The 23,366-nt window shown below is 43.2% G+C and overlaps 1 protein-coding gene across 1 annotated transcript; it reads left to right on the top strand.

Moving 5' to 3' along the window:
• The first annotated feature begins 163 nt into the window (after positions 1-163).
• CRNKL1 (crooked neck pre-mRNA splicing factor 1) lies at positions 164-22,620 on the top strand. The gene is made up of 14 exons (XM_065892277.1): positions 164-395; positions 1,994-2,146; positions 2,986-3,077; positions 3,895-4,053; positions 4,518-4,684; positions 13,436-13,614; positions 14,800-14,970; positions 16,369-16,560; positions 17,573-17,632; positions 18,296-18,376; positions 19,144-19,383; positions 20,554-20,655; positions 21,111-21,359; positions 22,264-22,620. Exons 1-14 carry the CDS (start codon positions 345-347, stop codon positions 22,447-22,449), a joined length of 2,082 nt encoding a protein of 693 aa, XP_065748349.1. The 5' UTR covers positions 164-344; the 3' UTR covers positions 22,450-22,620.
• Positions 22,621-23,366: the final 746 nt, after the last annotated feature.

The following is a 23,366-nucleotide window of genomic DNA, read 5'->3' as shown; positions in this document are numbered from 1 at the left end:
AGAGCCACCCGTCCTCGCACGGTCATCCCAGTCCCTGAGGCGACCTGGGAATGCGCCCCGGACGCCCCGGAACCTACCCGCCTCCCTGCCGGGAAGCCAGCTCTCCCCACCTCACCTGGAACTCCAGACGCCGTGCTCCAACCGCGGCTCCGAGTAGGACGCGCAGCCCGGTTACCACAGAAACGACGTTGCCTCCGTCACGGCGCGAGAGGGAGGTCAAAGGTCACTCCAGCCATTTCCGCTTCCCGTTCCGGGATCCAGCTTGTAGGAAGGCTTTGCGGTGCGGCGCGTACCCTGGGCCCGTTTCTGGGGTCTAGGGGTCGCCTGAGACTGCCGTTGCAGCCATGGCGGCCTCCACCGCGGCCGGGAAGCAGAGGATCCCCAAAGTGGCAAAGGTAGGCGGCGGCGCGGGGCTTCGTGGAAGGAGGCCTAGGAGAGGGTTTGGCCCCGCCTGAGTGGTGCCCGGGGCGGGAGGCGTGTGGTCCCGGGAGCCGGCCCACCCAGTGCGGGACCGCGGGGGAGCGGGAGGGAAGGGCCAGCCGGTGGGGGGCGGGAGGCGGGGAGACGCACCAGTGTCCGCGGGGCCGTAGTGTGGGGAGGTGTTTTGCGAGGGAAGGAGTGGGGTCCTTCAATACAGACCAGCTGAGCCGGGTAAGCGCTAGGCGCTGGGGGGCTCCTACGAGGGCGGGCGACGAGCAGCCCTCCAGTAAGATACCTTAAGTGTAAAATTGCAACCTTGCAAAGGCTACTGAGGCCGAGTGGAATATGCCGTGGCATCTGGGCTTGTGTGAGGGGTTTCCAGCGTAAACTTTGCTGAGGAAGAGATGGTTAAGCTGACCCTTGAAGGCGGAATAGGAGTTACCCAGCTGAAAGTGGAGGGAATGAGAGTAGATGAGAAGGGCTGTGTGTTGGCATAATTTAAGCAATTAAACAAAATATCTGAAACGCGCTGATATTTCCGTCGGCGGCTAATACTTAGCGAGTGCTTAATATATGTGACAGGCTTTGTTCTAAAACATTTACAGATACTGTCCCTTCAGTCTATTTCTGGAGCCTGTCCTTTACATACCCATGTAGATGACCCCCTGAGATAATGCGTAGAAAGCACATAGCACAGCTTCTGGTAGTTAATGCTCATTAGGTATGAGCCATCGTCATTATCATTATCATCATTCCACACATGGCGTTAAATACTTAATATTTCTTATAATTCAGTTCCATAAACTTCTATTGGGCTCCATGGGTCCCATAGAAATATAACATGAGCCACATAGGTAATTGTAAGTTTTCTCATAGCTATGTTAAAACAGGTGACGTGAGTTTTAATTTATATATTATATTTAGCTGGTGTAGCCAAGATAGTGTCATTCCAACATGTAAGGAATATAAAAAGTTTAATTAGGTAGTTTATTCTCTTTTTCATATTAAGTCTTCAAAATCCCTTGTGTGTTTTACACTTGCAGCCCAGTTTGGACTCACCAAAAGTGATTCATGGCTGCTGTGTTGGACAGCACAGCTCTGAGACCTCAAGAACCTTACAGTCTAATGATGGGAACTTACTGAATATGTCTTTGAAATGCCATGAAAAGTCAAACGCAGTTATCCACCTGGGGCAGAAGTTGAAGACTTCTGTAAATAGAGGTTGAAATGCCAGATAAGAAATGGCACACATCTTGATAAAACAAAACCTTTTGTGAGAATTTTACCAAGGCAGCCTCGAAGTTTATTTTTACACTATTCTAAAAGGGAAAACTTGCTGGTTTTGCTATCTTGTCTCTTGAGGCTTTTACCTATGGCTTTGTAATAGATACCTTGCATAAGATAGAAAATATTTTTTTTACCTTGTTTCATAGAGAAATGGGAGCATGTCATGCAAAGAGGGCATCTTGTAGTAATGTTTATAAAGTTCACATCCAAAAATATGTTCATTTGTTTCTTAAACCTTCTTGCGGAGAGCACTTGCTAAAAATAGAAATGTTTCCTGTCTTAAAAGGTGAAAAACAAAGCCCCAGCTGAGGTGCAGATAACTGCAGAGCAGCTGCTAAGAGAAGCTAAGGAAAGAGAACTTGAGCTTCTTCCACCTCCCCCTCAACAGAAGATCACAGATGAAGAAGAGTTAAATGATTACAAACTGAGGAAGAGGAAGGTGGGTCCATGTGATATCTTTTAGTCTGTTGATGTTGTTAGGAATTTATAGGTCAGAGTTTGAAAAGTTCCTCACTGGTTAGAGAGACTAGAAGCTCAGAAGAGGTGAGTGTTTCTAGCCACATGAATAGTATAACTTCTGGTTACCAGGTGATTGCATTGTGCTGAGCTCTGTGAAATATGCCATGAGTTGTCTGTCTTAAAGAAATTAAATCCATCAGAGACAGAATGTTTGGTGCTGAAACAAAGATGAGTGGAAGTTTAACAGGCAGAACAACAGACAGCTGGAGGAGGGGTGGAATTAGCGAGATTGCATTATGTTCTTCTGTCTGTACCGCCTTGTGTGTTAAGAGGTAACACCTGGGATAGAGCCGCGAGAAGACTTGGGGATCTGATCCGACCTTCTCACCCTAGGATGTGGGATCATTTTAAACTGCTAATCTTACTGTATCTACTTATTAGTTATCCTCAATGAACTGTGTATGAAATTCTGAGACATTGAGAGGACTTAAAATAGGTAAAAACGTTTTCTTATTAGGAAAAGTGTAGAGTATATTAAAGTACCAGTTAGTTGTCATGAGCAATAAGAGAAAATAGCAACAATTCTAATAATTCTTTTTATCTGAAGTTTTTCTCTCTGTTTGCATGTAAGACTTTAAGGAAACACTTGTGACCATAACCTTCTTTAGTAGGTTTCTTATTTCTTGAGGCTTCCAGGATGTAATTTCTCTTAAATAAGAGCAAAATGAATAAACTTCTTAGTACAAAGATCAATAGACAAAAGACGATATCATTTTTAGTTATTTTCCCTTTAATTTGACCCTTTTTGCCTTTTGCCAGACTTTTGAAGATAACATAAGAAAAAACAGGACTGTGATTAGTAACTGGATAAAATATGCACAATGGGAAGAGAGTCTAAAGGAGATTCAAAGGTAAAAATCACTGAGCATGTAATTGTATAAATAAAAATTCATAAATTACCAGATACTAAAACATAGCAAAAGTTAAAGCACGAGTAAAAGCGTGTGTCTCTGGTAATAATTTTCTAAGTGTGTTCCATGGGACCCTAGGGTTCCTTTGAGGGGCATGAGGGCCACTGTGGTGGAACAGTCCTGGGGGGAGCAGTGGAGGCTCTCCAGGGTGGGTCTTGCCATGGGCACACACTTTATAGCCAGAGAAGTGCAGTTCCATCTGCTGTCTCCATATTGGGATTTTTTTTTTTAAATAAAAATTATTCCACTGAAAACCAGTGGCCAAAAAGATGACATCACAGCCTGAGCCTTCCTGTTGTCCCCTTTTCTGTGTTCTCCCAGCCTGCCACCTGCTCTGGCGGGGCCTGAGCACCTGTCGCTCCCTGGACACATCTTGCCTCCTCAGCCTGACATCTGGCTGTTCTCTCTGCCCGCACTGAGCATCCTCCCTACCCACCTTGGCCTCTGGAACTTTTCCCAAGTTCTTAGCTACTGCCTGGCCTTTTCCACCAGACGTTTTCATTTCTTTCTTCTCTACTTCCTTGTGCAGACCTTGACTATAACGTTTGTCACACTGCGTTGCAATTACACTCATGTCAGTCTTTCTCTGAGTCTTGTTAAGATTCCTGAGAATATCAGATCTTTTCACCTTTTTATGCCCAGAACCTGGCTCATGGTAAACACCTGGCAGAATAGCAGAGCATTGCAGATGGTTTCAAATGCTTGCACGTGTGTTGCGTGTACTGTTTCTGATACCCTCCAAATCTTGCTTATCTAGGGCTCGATCCATATACGAACGTGCTTTGGATGTGGACTATCGAAATATTACACTCTGGCTGAAATATGCAGAAATGGAAATGAAGAATCGCCAGGTCAACCATGCCCGAAATATCTGGGACCGGGCCATAACGACTCTGCCTCGCGTCAACCAGTTCTGGTAAGTTTCTGATCTATTGAAATGGCCTTTTGTAGACTACAAATATCCACATTTTTGTGTATTTATTTTACTTATAGTTGTAATCGTATATATATTTAATCTTACATCTTATTTTTTCTTTAAACATACTATCAGTATGTTTTAATGTCCTTTAGTCTGCTAAGTTATAATCTCAATGTATAATAGCTGTGTAATCAAAACAAATTTTGGTTGTAATCTTTTATGCATAAAAATCATCTTGTCAAACTAAGCAACTTTTGAGAAGAAAAATCCTTTTTTCCAATGGTTGATCCTTTTCAGATTTACATTTTAATAAGAAAACATGTTTGACTTAACCTTTAGGGAAGAGAAAGCCCTAAATCATCTTCATGTTTAACAAAGTTAGAGCTAGAGATTGCCAGAGACTGTTTTTTTCCCTAAGTCATTTTGACCATGATAGATAATTTAGGATGATTTTGTTAAAGGTACAAGTACACGTACATGGAGGAGATGCTGGGGAACATGGCGGGTGCCCGGCAGGTGTTCGAGCGCTGGATGGAGTGGCAGCCAGAGGAGCAGGCCTGGCACTCCTACATCAACTTCGAGCTGAGATACAAAGAGGTGGATCGGGCCCGCACCATTTACGAACGCTATATCCTTTGGACGGGTCTGTGTGGTGCCCTTTTCCCAGGTGCTGTACTCCCGTGGGGCTGTGGTCTGGTTGGGACATGTGGTCATTGATGTTGGCCTAGAAGTCAACATCTGCTGCGTAGACTTCGTTTATATTTTCTAGGGACACAGGTTGGTCAGAAAAAAAGTTTGTGGTCTGGATAATTGAATCTTTTCCAGTGAGACGTTGGTCTGTTTATACTTTGGCATTAACAATGTGGTTCCTTGTGAAAGGTGACATCCTAAGGCCCTGGCCACTGCATTGGGTCCTGGTTTGTTCTGGGGTGTATGTTGGTCATTAGCACTGGTACTGGAGTCGATCTAGAGGGTTACCATTTACTAGCCATGTGACCTCAATGCATCGGGTAACTCCTTGGAGCCTTGGTGTCCTCATCTTTAAGAGGAAGGTAAAAGTTCCCGCTGTGGGCTGACTGTGAAGAGGAGATGGTAACACGGGAAAGCACTCTCAGGAACTTGAAATAGTTAATTCTACTTTTTCACTGTTCTTGTACTTGTGAATTCTCCTACTTGCTAAAGTTTATTTGTAAACCCAAAATCAGTATTTGTGGTACTTTGGCAGTCATTTGCAGACAAGCCCAGAGTGATGAAAACTGAATCACCCCAAGGCACATGGTCCCAGTTGAGGACAAACAAGACAATCATCTGCCTTCTGTCTCTGCTGTCCTGCAAGGATGACCGGGTCAAGGGATGGGAGGGGCGGTACAGGGGAGAGAGAGACACTTCAGCTCTGGGGCCAGCTGGATGGGGCAGAATCCTTTTTCTGGCACCAGCTGGTGGGCAGCCTCAGGCAAGTCACTTAACATTTCTGAGATTTGTTTTCTCTTTCATAAAAGAAAGAAAATAGAATCTACCAACATTAGTTGTTTTTAGGATTTAAAATCACAATCTGTGTGAGATGTGTGTGTGTGTGTGTATATATGTGTGTGTGTGTATTTCCCCTAGGAGCAGTGATTTGGTATTTGCTAGGCAGAATGACTTCATAGAACATAACTACTGCGAGATCCAAGACTCAACTTTATTATGCAATTTTAACATCTTAATTATGACTACTCATTTTGATATTACTAGTTTGACAACAGCATTTATAGTGACTGCTTTGTGCCATGCATTATTCTACGCACTTTACAGATATTGTCCTTTAATCCCCACCACAGCCCTGTGACTCAGGAAATTGCTTCATTCTACAGATGAGGAAACAGGCAGGAGAGGGTCTCTCGGGTAGTGATGGAGATGGGATTTGAACCCAGTAGCTGCTCTAGAGCCTGCACTCTTTACATCGTTGCCCTATTTGAATGTATTACTACTTAAGAAATTAAGGATTTCTTCACGGAAGGTAGATTAAAAATACATACGTCCTGTGAAGAAGTAAATGGTAATTCAGAACTTTCTCTTTACGCTCTGGTTAGAAGTTTTCTTTTTGTGACATGTTTTTTTCTGTCTTCCTTTCTTTTTTTTTAAGATTTTTTTTTTTTTTTTGTCTGCGCCACGAACCTTGCAGAATCTTAGTTGTCCGACCAGGGATTGATCCTGGACCAAGGCAGTGAAAGCGCCAAGTCCTAACCACTGGACTGCTAGGGAACTTCCTTTTTTTTTCCTTAAGTTTTTATTGGAGTATAGTTGATTTACAGTGTTGTGTTAGTTTCACGTGTACAGCAAAGTGAATCAGTTATACATATATATGTATCCATTCTTTTTCAGATTCTTTTCCCATATAGGTTACCAGAGAACATTGAGTAGAGTTCCCTGTGCTATACAGTAGGTCCCTGTTATTTATCTTATATATAGTAGTGTGTATACGTTAATCCCAATCTCCCAGTCGATCACTTCCCCTGACATTTCCCCTTTGGTAACCATAAGTTTGATTTCAAGATCGATGAGTCTGTTTCTCTCTGCAAAAAAATTCATTTGTATCATTTTTTAAATTAAATTCCACATATAAGTGATATATATTTGTCTTTCTCTGCCTGACTTCACTTAGTAAGATAATTTCTAGATTTATCCATGTTACTGCAAATGGCATTATTTCGTTCTTTTTTATGGCTGAGTAGTATTCCATTGTATATATGTACCATATCTCATTTATCCATTCCTTTGTAAATGGACATTTAGGTTGTTTCCATGTCTTCACTATCGTAAATGCTGCTACAATGAACATGGGGTGCACGTATTGTTTCAAATTACAGTTTTCGCCAGATGTATGCTCAGATTGCTGGATCATATGGCAGTTCTATATGTAGTTTGTGTTTTTTTTCAAACATCTTTATTGGAGTATAATTGCTTTACAGTGGTGTGTTAGTTTCTGCTGTATCACAAAGTGAATCAGCTATACGTATACATATATTCCCGTATCCCCTCCCTCTTGCAACTCCCTCCCATCCTCCCTATCCCACCCCTCTAGGTGGTCACAAAGCACCGAGCTGATCTCCCCATGCTATGCAGCTGCTTCCCACTAGCTACCTGTTTTACATTTGGTAGTGTATATATGTCCATGCCACTCTCTCACTGCGTCCCAGCTTACCCTTCCCCTCTCCCTGTGTCCTCAAGTCCATTCTCTATGCCATTCTCTATGTCTGCGTCTTGATTCCTGTCCTACCCCTAGGTTCTTCAGAACCTTTTTTTTTTTTAATTCCACATATATGTGTTAGCATATGTTATTTGTTTTTCTCTTTCTGACTTACTTCAGTCTGTATAACAGACTCTAGGTCCATCCACCTCACTACAAATAACTCACTTTCGTTTCTTTTATGGCTGAGTAATATTCCATTGTATATATGTGCCACGTCTTCTTTATCTGTTCATCTGTCAATGGACACTTAGGTTGCTTCCATGTCCTGACTATTGTAAATAGTGCTGCAATGAACATTGTGGTACATGACTCTTTGAATTATGGTTTTCTCAGGGTATGTGCCCAGTAGTGGGATTGCTGGGTCGTATGGTAGTTCTATTTTTAGTTTTTGAAGGAACCTCCATACTGTTCTCCATAGTGGCTGTATCAATTTACATTCCCACCAACAGTGCAAGAGAGTTCCCTTTTCTCCACACCCTCTCCAGCATTTATTATTTGTAGACTTTTTTTTTTTTTTTTTTTTGCGGTATGCAGGCCTCTCACTGTTGTGGCCTCTCCTGTTGTGGAGCACAGGCTCAGCGGCCATGGCTCACGGGCCCAGCCACTCCGCAGCATGTGGGATCCTCCCGGACCGGGGCACGAACCCATGTCCCCTGCATCGGCAGGTGGACTCTCAACCACTGCGCCACCAGGGAAGCCCTGTTTGTAGACTTTTTGTTGATGACCATTCTGACTGGTGTGAGGTAATACCTCATTGAAGTTTTGATGTGCATTTCTCAAATAATTAGTGATGTTGAGCATCTTTTCAAGTGCATTTTGACCATCTCTGTCCTCTTTGGAGAAATGTCTGTTTAGATCTTCTTACTATTTGTTGATTGGATTGTTTGTTTTTTTGATATAGAGCTGCATGAGCTATTTGTATATTTTGGAGATTAATCACTTGTTGGTTGCTTCATTTGCAAATATTTTCTCCCATTCTGTGGGTTGTCTTTTCGTTTTGTTTATGGTTTCCTTTGATGTGCAAGGGCTTTTAAGTTTAATTAGGTCCCATTTATTTTTGTTTTTAATTTCATTACTCTAGGAGGTGGAACCAAAAAGATGTTGCTGCGATTTATGTCAAAGTGTTCTGCCTGTTTTCCTCTCAGAGTATCTGGCTTTACATTTAGTTCTTTAATGTATTTTGAGCTTATTTTTATATATGGTGTTAGGGAGTTTTCTAGTTTCATTCTTTTACATGTAACTGTCCAGTTTTCTCAGCACCCCTTATTAAAGAGGGTATCTTTGCTCCATCTTATATTCTGGCCTCTTTTGTCATAGATTAGTTGACCATAGGTGTGTGGGTTTATCGCTGAGCTTTCTATCCTGTTCTCTTGATCTATATTTCTGTTTCTGTGCCAATACCATACTGTTTTGATGACTGTAGCTTTGTAGTATAGTCTGAAGCCAGGGAGCCTAATTCCTCCAACTCTGTTTTTTTTCCTCAAGATTGCCTTGGCTGTTTGGGGTCTTCTGTGTTTCCATACAGATTAAAACTTTTTTTCTTTTAGTTCTGTGAAAAATGCCATTGATAGGGATTGCATTGAATCTCTAGGTTGCCTTGGGTAGTGTAGTAATTTTGACAATGCTGATTCTTCCAATCCAAGAACATGTTATATCTTTCCATCTGTTTGTGTCGTCTTTGATTTCTTTCATTAGCATTTTATAGTTTTCTAAGTACAAGTGTTTTGCCTTCTTACATAATAGGTTTACTCCCAGGTATTTTATTCTTTTTGATGTGATGGTAAATGGGATTGTTTCCTTAATTTCTCTTTCTGATCGTTCGTTGTTAGTGTATAGGAATGCAAGAGATTTCTGTGTATTTTGTATCCTTCAGCTTTACCAGATTGAGCTCTAGTAGTTTTCTGGTAGTATCTTTGGGATTTTCTAAGTATAATATCATGTCGTCTGCAAACAGTGACAGTTTTACTTTCTCTCCAGTTTGGATTCCTTTTATTTTTATTCTCTGATTGCCATGCCTAGGACTTCCAAAACTATGTTGAATAAAAGTGGTGACAGTGGACATCTTTGCCTTGTTCCTGATCTTAGAGGAAATGCTTTCAGTTTTTCACCATTGAGTATGATGTTAGCTGTGGGTTTGTCATATATGGCCTTTATTATGTTGAGGTATGTCCCCTCTGTGCCCACTTTTTGGACAGTTTTTATCATAAATGGGTGTTGAATTTTGTCAGAAGCTTTTTCTGCATCTATTGAGATGATCATATGGCTTTTATTCTTCAGTTAACATGGTGTATCACACTGATTTGCAGATATTGAAGCATCCTTGCATCCCTTGGATAAAGCCTACTTGATCATGGTGTATGATCCTTTTAATGTATTGTTTGATTAGGTTTGCTAGTATTTTGTTGAGGATTTTTGCATCTGTGTTCATTAGTGATATTGACCTGTAATTTTCTTTTTTTGTGGTACCTTTTACTGGTTTTGGTATTGGGATGATGGTGGCCTTGTAGAATGAACTTGGGAGTATTCCTTCCTCTGCAATGTTTTGGAAAAGTTTCAGAAGAATCAGTGTTAACTCTTCTCTAAGTGTTCAGTAGAATTCACCTGTGAAGCCATCTAGTCCTGGACTTTTGTTTGTTGGAAGTTTTTAATCACAGTTTCAACTTCAGTACTTGAGATTGGTCGGATCATGTTTTCTGTTTCTTCCTGGTTCAGTCTTGGAAGGTTGTATCTTTCTAAGAATTTGCTAAGAATTTGTCCATTTCTTCTAGGTTGTCCATTTTATTGGCGTATGGTTGCTTTAGTAGTCTCTTACGATCTTTGGTTTTTCTGTGGTGTCAGTTGTACCTTCTTTTTCATTTCTAATTTTATTGATTTGAGGTGTCTCCCTTTTTTTTCTTGATGAGTCTGGCTAAAGGTTTATCAGTTTTGTTTATCTTTTCAAAGAACCAGCTTTTCATTGATTTTTTTTTTCCTATTGTTTTTTTCTATTTCATTTATTTTTGCTCTGAACTTGATGATTACTTTTCTTCTACTAACTTTGGGGGTTTTGTTGTTCTTCTTTCTCTTGTTGCTTTAGGTGTAAGGTTAGGTTGTTTACTTGAGATTTTGCTTGTTTTCTGACGTAAGATTGTATTGCTGTAAACTTCCCTCTTAGAACTGCTTTTGCTGCATCCAGTAGGTTTTGGACTGTTGTGTTTTTGTTGTCATTTGTTTCTAGGCATTTTATGATTTCCTCTTTGAGTTCTTCAGTGATCCCTTGGTTGTTTAGTAACATATTGTTCAGCTTCCAAGTGTTTGTGTTTTTTAGTTTTTTTCCTGTAATTGATTTCTAATCTCACAGCATTGTGGTTAGAAAAGATGCTTGATATGATCTCAATTTTCTTAAATTTACCGAGGCTTGACTTGTGGCCCAATATGTGATCTATCCTGGAGAATGTTCCATATGCACTTGAAGAAAGTATATTCTGCTGCTTTCGAATGGAATGTTCTGTAAATATCAATTAGGTCTATCTGGTCTAATGTGTCATTTAAAGGCCTGTGTGTCCTGATTGATTTTCTGTCTGGATGATCTGTCCATTGATGAAAGTGGGGTGTTGAAGTCCCCCACTATTATTGTGTTACTGTCGATTTCCCCTTTTATGGCTGTTAGCATTTGCCTTATGTATCGAGGTGCTCCTATGTTGGGTGCATCTATATTTACAATTGTTACATCTTCTTGAATTGATCCCTTGATCATTATGTAGTGTCTTGTCTCTTGTAAAAGTCTTTATTTTAAAGGCTGTTTTGTCTGATATGAGTATTGCTACTCCAGCTTTGATTTCCATTTGCATGGAATACCTTTTTCCATGCCCTCACTTTCAGTCTGTGTCCCTAGATCTGAAGTGGGTCTCTTGTAGACAGCATATATATGGGTCTTGTTTTTGTATCCATTTAGCCAGTCTGTGTCCTTTGTTTGGAGCATTTAATCTGTTTACATTTAAGGTAGTTATCGATATGTATGTCCTTATTGCCATTTCCTTAATTGTTTTGGATTTGTTTTTGTAGGTCTTTTTTCTTCCCTTCCTCTTTTGTTCTCTTGTCTTGTGATTTGATGACTGTCTTTAGTGTTGTGTTTGGATTGCTTTTGTGTGTGTGTATGTGTGTGTGTATCTATTGTAGTTTTTTTGGTTTGCAGGTTCCATGAGGTTTTGATATAGCAGTCTATGTGTATATATATATAAGGTTGTTTTAAGTTGCTCGTCTCTTAATTTCAAGTGCATTTCCCATTTCCTGCATTTGTATTCTTCTCTTCTCACGGTTGCTGGTTTTGATAATGTGTGTGGATAATTTCCTGCCTTTACTTTATGTTTGCCTTTACCAGTGAGCTTTCCCATTTCTTGTTTCTAGTCGTGGCCTTTTCTTTTCCACCTAAAGAAGTACCTTTAGCATTTGTTGTAAAGCTGGTTTGGTGGTGCTGCATTCTCTTAGCTTTCGCTTGTCTGTAAATCTTTTGATTTCTCCATTGAATCTGAATGAGAGCCTTGCTGGGTAGAGTATTCTTGGTTGTATGTTTTTCCCTTTCATCACTTTAAATATATGGTGCCACGCCATTTTGGCCTGCAGTTTCAGCTGAAAAATCAGCTGATAACCTCATGGGGATTCTCTTGTATGTTATTTGTTGCTTTTCCCTTGTTGCTTTGATATTTTTTCTTTGTATTTAATTTTTCTCACTTTGATTAATATGTGTCTTGGGGGCTTCCCTGGTGGCACAGTGGTTGAGAATCCACCTGCCAATGCAGTGGACACGGGTTCGTGCCCCGGTCCAGGAGGATCCCACATGCTGCAGAACAGCTGGGTCTGTGAGCCATGGCCGCTGGGCCTGCGTGTCCAGAGCCTGTGCTCCGCAACGGGAGAAGCTACAACAGTGAGAGGACTGCATACTGCAAAAAAAAAAAAAAAAAAAAAAACAATAATATGTGTCTTGGCCTGTTCCTTCTTGGGTTCAGGTTGGAGTGGGCTGGGCCAGGAATTGGAGTGTTCAAGCCCACCCACGTGGGAGTCCTTCCCAGTGCATGTGGAGGCAGGGCCTGGTACGTGGAGAAGGAGGCTGCAATGGCAGCCCCAGCTTCCTCCATAAACGTTCCTGGTTGCCGGAGCTCCACACTCCTGTCCCTCCAGGCTGTCTCTGTGCCGCCAACGGCAGTCTTCTACCCGGGTCTGCTCTCCAACGCCACGTTCCAGCACCCATCCCCTTCTGCACCGGCAGACACACACCTTAGGTTGGGGTGTGCAGGGCTGAGGCAGGGACCATCTGTGTAGGTCACACTCTGTCCTGCCTGCCACAGACCAGTTGCTGCGCTCTTCTGCAAGCCCCTGAAGCTCCCCTTCTGTCCCAGCTATCTCCCCACCAGGGAGGGGGCTTCCCTTGGCACGGGAGCCTCCCCACTCCTTAAGCTCCCCCAAAGGGGCGCAGGTCCCATCCCCCTTCCACTTCTTTTTGTTTCTTTTGTCCTACCTGGTTACGCAGGGATCGTTCTTGCCCTTTCAGGTGTCTGAGGTCCTCTGCAAGTGTTCAGCAGGTGCTCTGTGAGAACTGTTCCATTTGTAGATGTATTCTTAATGTATTTGTGGGGTGAGGTGAGCTCCATGTACTCCTATTCAGCTATCTTGACTCCTCCCACATGTTTTTTTTGCTTAATCAGTAATTCAAATATTAATGTTATTGAGCAGATACTACAAAAAGTGCCATTTGTTGAGCACATTCTTTTGGCCTGAAATTGCTAAGAGCTTTACACACATTTTTCTCATTTAAAGTTGGCAATCATCAAATGAGGTTGGTTGGTATTATTTTCCTCTATTTATAGATAAAACTGAGGCTTAGATAAGATTAATGACTTGTCCAGATCACGTGGCTAGTCATAGGCTTCAGCTTTTTCGTGGATCCAAACTCCTGTTTGTACCACTCCTGAAATACTGAATAAGAATTGGAGGAGGCCACACAAACAAGACATGGCCTCTTGGGTGGTCACAGGTTAGTGGGTCTCCACCTTTGTACATGTGTTATCACCCCTGTAGCCACCCGTAGTGTGTGGTGTTGAGGTTCTGGGTTTGGGTTTTTGTTTTTTTAAGCCACGTTGTTCTGCCTGGTTTTTCTTTAATCCCGCTCACTTGTTCTTGTGCACCCTGATGTGAAGAACTGGATCAAGTACGCCCGCTTTGAAGAAAAGCACGGTTACTTTGCCCATGCGCGGAAGGTGTATGAGAGAGCTGTCGAATTCTTTGGGGATGAACATATGGATGAACACCTTTATGTTGCCTTTGCCAAATTTGAGGAAAATCAGAAAGAAGTAAGTAAACTTAAAGGAACTTGGATTATGTTGCAAAACAGCTTAGAAAAGATTACTTTTTGTGCACATTGAGTTCATTTACATTTTCTTATTCACTTATCCTTGGAGAAAATGCTTTCAAAATATGAAACCGTGATTTGTCAAGGGAAACAGCACATATCTGGCTAAGCTGCAGACTGGGAGTGCGTGATTGTGGGTTATATTATAACTGTCTTCATTTTGTTGTGCTCTGCTTCAAAATTAAGTCTTTAAACCTAAATGAGAATATCATCTGTAAACTGAGAGTCATTTGATACTCTGATTAAAGGGCTTTACAGGTAATGAACCTGGGAAACAAAAAGCCCCAGAGCCTTCAGTAAGAGAACAGAATATGAAATGGAAACAGAGATTGTCCCACGAGAAGTCAGTTATTTTCTCCCATAGTATGTATGGGAAATAATCCTGAAATGTAGCTCAGATAATACAGGATGGGGAGGGGTTGGCTGGGATCTGAATGCAGGGTCTTGCACAGGTCCCAGAGGTGAGTTCAGATTCTGTCCTCAGGCCGGTGGGAAGTGTGGAGGGTCTTAAGCAGGAAGTGGTCGGATGTCATCTGTGCTGTGAGGGGAGCCTCTGGCTGGTTCATGCAGAGTGTATTGGGAGGAGGGCGGCAGAGTGGGCATGGGGGCGCTTTTCATATGGACCAGGGAGAATGGAGGTGGGTCGGCAGAGGCCTGGGGAGAAGTGAAGGGCTGTGTTGAGGAGGTAGAAAGGGCTGGGCTGTGGAAGCAGCCAGTGTGAGGAATGCAGGAGAGAGGAGTTGGGGAGGCCCCTGACAGAGCAGGTGTGTGATCAGGGTGGTGGGTGTGACTGCCCAGGATGGGGAGTCTGACAACGACCCAGCTGGGCGGGAGGAGCGAGCTTGGGTGAGTCTGAGATGCATGGATGACATCCAGCTGGCAGCGTTAGGTACACTGTTAAATGTGGGGCTCAGAAGAGAGTGTCAGTCCATCCTGGCTGAAAGTACCTCAACAAAAGGGAGAAGAAAAGTCGTACTTTGGACATTTTGAGGCCTCATAATCTAACTTACAAGTAATGTTTTATGTCATAATTACTTTTCAAGTTGTGGCTAGAATGAGAATACTGTGTTCTGGAAGATAATCATCCTGTCTGCTTCTGGAAGATAATCATCCTGTCTGCTTTCAGTTTGAGAGGGTACGAGTGATCTATAAGTACGCCCTGGATCGAATCTCAAAGCAGGAAGCCCAGGAACTCTTTAAAAATTACACCATCTTTGAGAAGAAGTTTGGTGACAGGCGGGGCATTGAAGACATCATCGTGAGCAAACGGAGGTTCCAGTACGAGGAGGAGGTGAAGGTGAGCACTGGCGGTGAGTGGTTGTGCTGGCAGGGACCTGCTGGCTAGTCCTGGGCCACAGCATCGCTCTCCATCCAGTGTGTGTAGTAAATTGGCATTCCAGATGGGGAGGTAAACGGGGCTGGTAGAAAAGGCAAGCAGACAGCGCTTGGATTTGCTCTGCCACTCGCATGTTGGAAGTCACTTTGTTGGTTGCTGATTATACACAAAGAACTTGAGCAAAAGCAATCTGAAATCCATTTGAGCTCATTTTTTAAAGAAGATGGAAGAGTCAGAGATTGATCGAAAAAACCCATTTTTATACATTACCTTTTGGCTTAATTGCTTGAACAAAAGACATATTGTAGTTAGGGTTCCATTCTCATCTCTGTCTGTAACGTACTATTTTGATTTGAATTCAAAGGTAGTAGTGTTTTCCTTTACTGCTCTGCTCTGTATTTTAAAATACTTCTGCTTGGCCAAATTAATTAAGATATCTCCAAACAAAGGACTAAGTCTGGTATTAAATGGGGTCAGCAAGATACGTTCAAGACATATTGCCGTTAATTGAAAAGGCAGGTTTTGCAGTTGTGAGCATGGTATAATTCCATCGTAATTTTAAATCTAGGCATAGTGCTATGGAGTCACATATATAAACAAAGACACATTAAAAAAATAGATGTCTATTTTCATAGCTATAGATACTGGGAGGTTTACAGAATCAATAGGAAGCTGGAGGAGCAGACTTGGATAATGGGCGGGAATCAGGGCAGTTGCATAAAGTCCTGGAGCAGGAGATGAGACAGTCACATTTCAGTCTGGCCAGGGATGACTGACCCACCAATGGATACTACTTCCAGAAACCAGTTCTCAGTGTGCTTCATCTCCATGTCACCCACTCGTGTGCACCAGACCCTCAAGCAGGGGTCCTTACTCAGCCAAGTGCGGTGGCTGCTGGGGTGGGAAGACGGGGAGCTGGCACCCTTCACCTCTGTGGAGGAGAGGCATCCAGGGCACCACCAGAGCAGAGGTCTACTCTGATTACCATTTGCTACTTCATTAAAAAAAAAGGAAAAAAACATCAATTGTTATTGATCTTTATGTATTTGTCTCTAAGTCATTTTTCCACTTACACCTTCTTGAAAAAAAATGAAAAATTGGTATAGTCCAAAAAAATAAGCTGTTGTAGATACAAGGGGCTTTGCTGGGGGAACCTCTGGCTAATAGTCTGTCTTCTATAGTCCTTTTCCTTTTCTATTATAGAACCTCAAGAATGGTATTTTTAAATGAAATAGCCTGTAAAGTCTAGAAAAAAGTTGCTAGAGTACAGAAAGTCAGTCTGCTGCCTTCTTTCAGCTCACATAGTCCCGCAGGTGCAGCTCTGGGTTTGGTTTCTAATTATTAACCTTATCTTTCTAGGCTAACCCGCACAACTACGATGCATGGTTCGATTACTTGCGCTTGGTCGAAAGCGACGCAGAGGCAGAGACAGTGCGGGAAGTCTACGAGCGAGCCATCGCCAACGTGCCGCCTGTGCAGGAGAAGAGGCACTGGAAGCGCTACATCTACCTGTGGATCAACTACGCCCTCTACGAGGAGCTGGAGGCGAAGGTGCAGAGCCTAGTCCTGGGGTGGCTGGGGGCGGGCTCCTTCCCCTGCGCGTTGGCCCTGCTAGCGCGGCTGGGAACTGATACCACATTTTATAAGGTTGTTTGTTTTTTGGGGTTTTTTTGGCTGTGTTGGGTCTTCGTTGCTGCACGCGGGCTTTCTCTAGTTGTAGGGAGTGGGGGCTACTCTTCATTGCAGTGCACGGGCTTCTCATTGCGGTGGCTTCTGTTGTTGTGGAGCATGGGCTCTAGGTGCGTGGGCTTCAGTAGTTGTGGCTCGTGGGCTCAGTAGTTGTGGCTTGTGGGCTCAGTAGTTGTGGTACACAGGCTTCAGTAGTTGTGGCTCATGGGCTCTAGGTGCGCAGGCTCAGTAGTTGTGGTGCACGGGCTTAGTTGCTCTGCGGCATGTGGGATCTTCCTGGACCAGGGATCAAACCCACGTCCCCTGCGTTGGCAGGCGGCTTCTTAACCACTATGCCACCAGGGAAGTCCCCTCTGCCACGTTTTAAACTCTGTACACCTGTAGTGGACATAGGTGAGGTGGTTTTTAGTTTTGCTGTATTTTTTTTAAACCTTGAGCTGCAACAAGATTATTACTTGGAACTTGAAAGGGAACAATGAACTAGCCCTTAGTTTCATTATCTATAGTTTCCTGGGTTTTCTCCTGAAGAGGGACCCCAGCTGGATTGCACATTCTTACTTTTAGCAAATTTTCAGAAGTTGGTTGTGTGTAAGTTAATAGGAAAAGGTTAACTTTCTGCTGCTGATCCGAGACTGTAGAACATCTTTGTTTCTGCCGTCAGGCAAAAGAGTTTGAGGGCTGTATTGTGGGTGATTCTGTGATCAAAGTTTGATGGCCAGAGGCAGTTCAATTTTGATCATAAATGCAATCAGGGTTTGAAAATAACTTGTAGGAACATAGTCAATGTTAGGGGTGTATATTTTTATTAGTAATAGTAAAATTAGTATTAGTAATAGACGTAAATATTTTGTGCAAATTTCTTATCCTAATGCAGGATGCGGAGAGGACAAGACAAGTTTACCAAGCCTCTTTGGAACTCATTCCTCATAAAAAGGTATGTTTGATCTAAATGTTCTGTTCCAGACACATCAAACTCCTGCATCTGTTACTTGTGAAATAATTCAGTGAAATCATATTTATTGATTGGCTCTTCCCTGTGCTAGGCTCTGTGGAAAACATAAATAAGAATAAGATACACTCTTTGCCTCTGAAAACACCTTACAGTCTAGTTGAGCAGGCAGCCTGTGTTAAGTGACCAATGACTGGTGCATATGCTAATGGAGAAATTCCAGGAGGATGGTAATCAGAAGAGACTGAGCTCAGCATGAGAGGGGACAGCCAACCGGCTGCTGGCACCTGTGTGGTCGTCCGCAGGCGCAGGGAACACGCGTGTTCTGGGGATGGTTGACACATGATCTCTGTATTTCCCAGCATGAGAGACAGAGGTGTTGACCGAGTTGCCTTCTAGAATAGAGGGCCATGTTCTGCCTGATCACAGCACACCCACAAACAAAGCTGCCTCTCAGTAGGGGCTGCAGAGCCCTGCATTATAGTGAAGTGCCTAGATTACTGTTCCTAATTTCTGTCAAATATTGTCTTCTTAGCTTATAAATGAAAAGATATGTACGTCCTAGCTCTGTAGCTTTAGAGAAGTTCGTCTGTGGCCCTTGTTAATTTAAATTTAACTTACGTGAGTTTTTGTGCTTTTGTTTTCTAGTTCACATTTGCCAAAATGTGGTTACTGTATGCACAGTTTGAAATAAGACAGAAAAATTTACCATTTGCCAGAAGAGCTTTGGTGAGTAAAGAAAGGCTCAAGATGCATCATTAAGTCCTTCGAGAAGGAAATTAAAATCTTAAGGCTTACAGGTTATGTAATTCCTCTTGAGAAGGCAGCAGAAATACTGTGCCTTTATAACCTGAGACTTGTTCGAAAGCACGGCCTTTGAAGAAAGATTGGGTGATGATGCTTAAGTTATTCTGTGTCAACATTGGACAGTTAGAGATCTTTCAGATCTCTAAGAAAGATCTTGCCAGATCTTTCCTCCGGCTAGAGACATCGAATCTTATATCTTTAGTATTCTCATCCTGTACAAGAGTTTTGGTGTATTAAGTGCACCTTCCTCTTAACAAGTGTTCTAAAATTTCTTAATAGGATCAGATGCAGCTATCCTTCTGGTAAGCTACTCTCACCCTGGCTGTGGGCAGCAGGGTTCGTCCCTTGATTATCCTTTTACTCATGGGAGGTGTTGTCCATCTGACATCCGCATTCACTAGGACATCCTGAGAAACCAGGTGAAATTCAAAATAGTTTTCCGAACAGTTCTGGAACACTATATCTCTTGCAAAGCAGGCCGACTTGACAGCTGAGTGAATTGGAGGGTTTCCTTTGGTCTCTGTCGAGCCAGTTTGAGCAGTGCGTTACTGCAGAGGGAGAGGGTGGTGCGCCGTGTTGATGTGCCAAGGCTGTTGTTCAGCAGAGAACAGCTTCTAGGCCAGGCTGAGGATGTCTGCACAAGTCAGACCCACTCAGACGTCACAGCGGTCGGTTATCTTTTTTTCCAGGGAACTTCCATAGGCAAGTGTCCGAAGAACAAGTTATTTAAAGGTTACATAGAACTGGAGCTACAGCTTCGAGAATTTGACAGATGCCGGAAGCTTTATGAAAAGTTCCTGGAATTTGGGCCTGAAAATTGTACCTCTTGGATTAAATTTGCAGAATTAGAGACAATCCTTGGCGATATCGAGAGAGCCCGGGCCATCTACGAGTTAGCCATCAGTCAGCCACGCTTGGACATGCCGGAGGTGAGGCCCGCGGGGTGACTATGGCTTTATCTTAGACGCTTGCCCAGTGTTACCTCAGATGACCTTGTGAATATGTGTGCCTCTTAGAGCATAAAGACCATCTCACCTATAGTCTTTTTCACTCAGATTAGGACTTCCTGTTTTGGAGACAGGAAGGCGGGGGAAGCAGCCCTCTCTAGTCGGGTAGCACAGCACAACACAGCCCCACTGTGACGCCAGGATGAATTGGGATCTTATTGGTGGGATCTTCCTCCCTTTCTCTTAACAGAAGGCTAAAGAGGATGAGCCAGGGAAGCGCAGTCAAGGCCACCTGGAGAACAAGGGAGGTAAAGGTTGAGACTGTACAGCCCCGGATCCCTCTGGTGCAGTTTTGCCTGGATTAGGCTCTCACTAAACCAGGATGTTCCTGGAGGTACCACTGCCCCTGTCCAGGCCGGCCTGGCTGGCCACAGGGCCTGAAATCATCCCGTCAGGATCTAAGCTTGAGCCGCAAGGTGGCACCAAACAACAACAGCTAGGACAGCGTGAACCTCTCAGGAACCACTGAGCTCGCTCAGTGACTCTTGCTCTGGTGTGACCCTGCACTGAGCGGTTCACCAGGCCCTGCTGACTGCACTGGGCAGGGCTCTGTGTGTCACTGGTCCCATCACTTGGCCTCAGCCGCTCCACAGACTGCGGCCTCCAGGCGTCTGGGCCACATCTTCCTGGTCCCTGTGCCCTGACGGGCTGTGCCAGGCGGGTGGGCAGCTGTGCCCTGGATGCTTGTTGAGTTGGACTCAGGCATATCAGGGAACTTAGAGTGGAGACAAAAACGGTGTGCACTGGCTGATCCAGGCCTGTTTTCTCCCCGCAAGTCCGTGGTTTGTGGCAGCCTCATGACAGTGCCTGGGAGGTTTGGCAAGTTACCCTGCTCTTTTGATAAGTCCAGAAGAGAATCCAAAAGTGAACCCAAGGTCTTTTTTCTCATAATGTAGACACTTAGCCAAATTTTGGCCAGTCTGTAAACACCAGTATTATTTCTTGTATCCATATACAGTCTGTTCCTTAATTGGTCATGAAAGTTCTAGGTTCCTAGATTTCCTAGGTTAGAATGCTAGTTAGGCTGTACTTTGGATAGGGGCATGTTGCTTCTTAAATGTCAAGACTGACCTATGAAGTTATCTTTCTTAGGTGCTTTGGAAATCATATATTGATTTTGAAATTGAGCAGGAAGAAACTGAAAGAACACGAAATCTTTACCGACGATTGCTTCAACGGACACAACATGTCAAGGTATCCTGTGCTTTGTGGGTTATCTTTAATTTTGCTTGAATCAGCAGTCCGGAAGAAATAGTGTATTTCTATATTTTAAGTGTGTGGGATTTTTTAGTATATTTATTTTATATGATTTCCTTACTTTTACAGAGAGCTTGTGAGTCTCAGAGGACTTTGGAATGTTAAGCTTATACCAGGTCAATATTTATACTGCGTGTAAATAACTTGGATATCGTAGGGTTGAATAAAAAATTAAACTTCAGGATTTTGAGACTATTTCAGACACCTAATTGGATGTAGAAGCAGACTGCTTCACCATTACTATATAGAAGCATCTAGTCAGTCTGTTGTATTGAAATACTAGAGATGAACACGTTACTATGCTCAGATGTCACTAACAAGAAATTAGCTTTATTATTACATTATTGTTTTCTGGGTGACATGGTTAATTTGGTTCTTTAATATTTTTTAAGGTATGGATCAGTTTTGCACAGTTTGAGTTGTCCTCAGGGAAGGAAGGAAGTTTGGCTAAATGCAGACAAATTTATGAAGAGGCTAACAAAACCATGCGAAACTGTGAAGAAAAGGAAGAGAGACTTATGTTGCTGGAATCTTGGCGAAGCTTTGAAGATGAATTTGGAACAGTATCAGATAAGGAGAGAGTAGACCAACTCATGCCAGAGAAAGTCAAGAAGAGAAGAAAGGTCCAAGCTGATGATGGGGTAAGAACTGAGCCCCTGAGCTGGTCCTTTCCTGCCAGCTGAGCAGAAATGCACCCGACTTTGAAATACATACTTTGAAGTGGCGCGTATACAATCTGAGAAAGGGGGTTGACAGCTGGAGGAGGAGGACAGTCACAGTCTGGCTACCATGGCAACACAGCAGGGTGTATGGTCCACCCAGGGCTGGAGAACGGTGGGGGGTGGGGGTTGGCAAAGGTTCTTCCTGGTGCTTGGTTCCAGAAACTGCATGAAATGTATTTCCGGAGCATTAAGCAGGAGGTCAAGGTGGAGGCTTTGTAGGCTGTAGTAAAGCTCTTGACACAGTTGGTGTCTCCTGCGGGTTGATTTGAGGGGCTTTGTTGGAGGAGGGTCTGTTGGGAGGCTATTGTAAGCAAAGCAAGGTGGTGTTGGGAGCTGGGACCAGGGCGACCTTTAGGAAGTGAAATCAGTGCCCGATTGGAGGTGGGATTCAAAGGCAGGGTGTCAGGATAATCACAGATTTATGGCTTTCACTATTGGGTAAATACTAAGTAAATCTTTAAAAATTTAAAGACTCACACATAAGACTGCAAGATGGGGTTGAAGACACTGACTGTCTTTTCGATTGACCATACAGGAGCTATGCTTAGATTTTTAGGGCATTTTCCACCAGGTTGTAGCTCTCAGTGAGCTACAGCTGCAGCAACACCCATCCAACAGCAATTACTCCCACTCTACCAGGCCAGGCCCTTCTAATTTCTCTTTGAAAATTCTGCTTTCCAAGTAGACTTTGATGTTGTTTTGCACAATGAAGATAAGTGGAATTTGAACCCTGGGTTTCCCAGTGAGAATTCTCCACTTCAACTGAAATGTATTCCAGCCATGTGTTAGCTTATCTTTTAACTGTTTTACTTTTTTCCTGTAGTCGGATGCAGGCTGGGAAGAATACTATGATTACATCTTTCCGGAAGATGCTGCCAACCAGCCCAACCTCAAGCTCCTGGCCATGGCCAAACTGTGGAAGAAACAGCAGCAGGAGAAGGAGCCTGGCGAGGAAGACCCAGATGTGGACGCTGCCGAGCAGGAGTCCGGGCCTTCCTGTTCCTGTTGAGAGATGTTTTATTATTTTTATAGATTTATAGTTTGGAACTCTTGCAACTCCTGTAAGTTTTTGGATATTTCACCAGTGATGAATCGATGGGAATCTTTGGCAGCTACTTTTGAATTATTTTTAAAAGGTTCTTGGGTTAGTTACGGGTGGGTTGCAAGTAAAGGAATCTTTTTAACTGTTGGATTTCTCTGTCTGAGTCTCAACATTTTGTGTTGTCCTAATGCATCATGCATTAGGAAATCCTTAAGGTAACACTTAGCGTGTCTTTTAGATCGAACTCAAAATTTTGAAAGAGTCTTTTTTTTTTTTTTTTTTTCTGTACGCGGGCCTCTCACTGCCGTGGCCTCTCCCGCTGCGGAGCACAGGCTCCGGACGCGCAGGCCCAGCGGCCACGGCCCACGGGCCCAGCCGCTCCGCGGCATGCGGGATCCCCCCGGACCGGGGCACGAACCCGCGTCCCCTGCACCGGCAGGCGGACTCTCAACCACTGCGCCACCAGGGAAGCCCTGAAAGAGTCTTTTTTTAGAAGTTCTTAGTTACATTTCACAGTAACTTTTCAGGTGAAGTTTTCTCATGCTTGCCTTCTTCATAAAGATGTTTTATGCATTCATCTGAATTCTGTAACTTATTCACATCTTAAGAGTCACACTGACTTGAGTTCCATTCCCAGCTCTGCCATTTGGTGATACATAACGTTTATTTTCAGTTCCTTCACTCATAAGATGGGCTTTTGCCAGCTCATTTTGAAGATTAAGTTAGAAAGGGAGTACTTCTGGCACAGAGTAAGTGCTCAATAAAATGTTCATTCCTGGCCACTTTCTTAAATAATGTTCATTCCTCGTGGAATTGAATGTGCTTAGATTAACTTCTAAATAGCTATACCTTCTTAATGGCCATTTATACTAAGTGTTTTTGAA

The sequence above is a fragment of the Phocoena phocoena genome, chromosome 15 (assembly GCF_963924675.1).
Source record: "Phocoena phocoena chromosome 15, mPhoPho1.1, whole genome shotgun sequence".
NCBI classification, from domain to species: domain Eukaryota; kingdom Metazoa; phylum Chordata; class Mammalia; order Artiodactyla; family Phocoenidae; genus Phocoena; species Phocoena phocoena.
The sequence above is the reverse complement of the archived record's forward strand: the minus strand, read 5'-3'. Positions and strand labels throughout refer to the sequence as shown.

Excerpts from the sequence above, each read along its gene's own strand:
- CRNKL1 (XM_065892277.1), top strand. The coding sequence starts at position 345 with ATGGCGGCCTCCACCGCGGCCGGGAAGCAGAGGATCCCCAAAGTGGCA. Across the intron at positions 4,054-4,517 it reads CCTCGCGTCAACCAGTTCTG|GTACAAGTACACGTACATGG; the intron begins GTAAGTTTCTGA and ends ATTTTGTTAAAG. Across the intron at positions 17,633-18,295 it reads AACTCATTCCTCATAAAAAG|TTCACATTTGCCAAAATGTG; the intron begins GTATGTTTGATC and ends TTTGTTTTCTAG.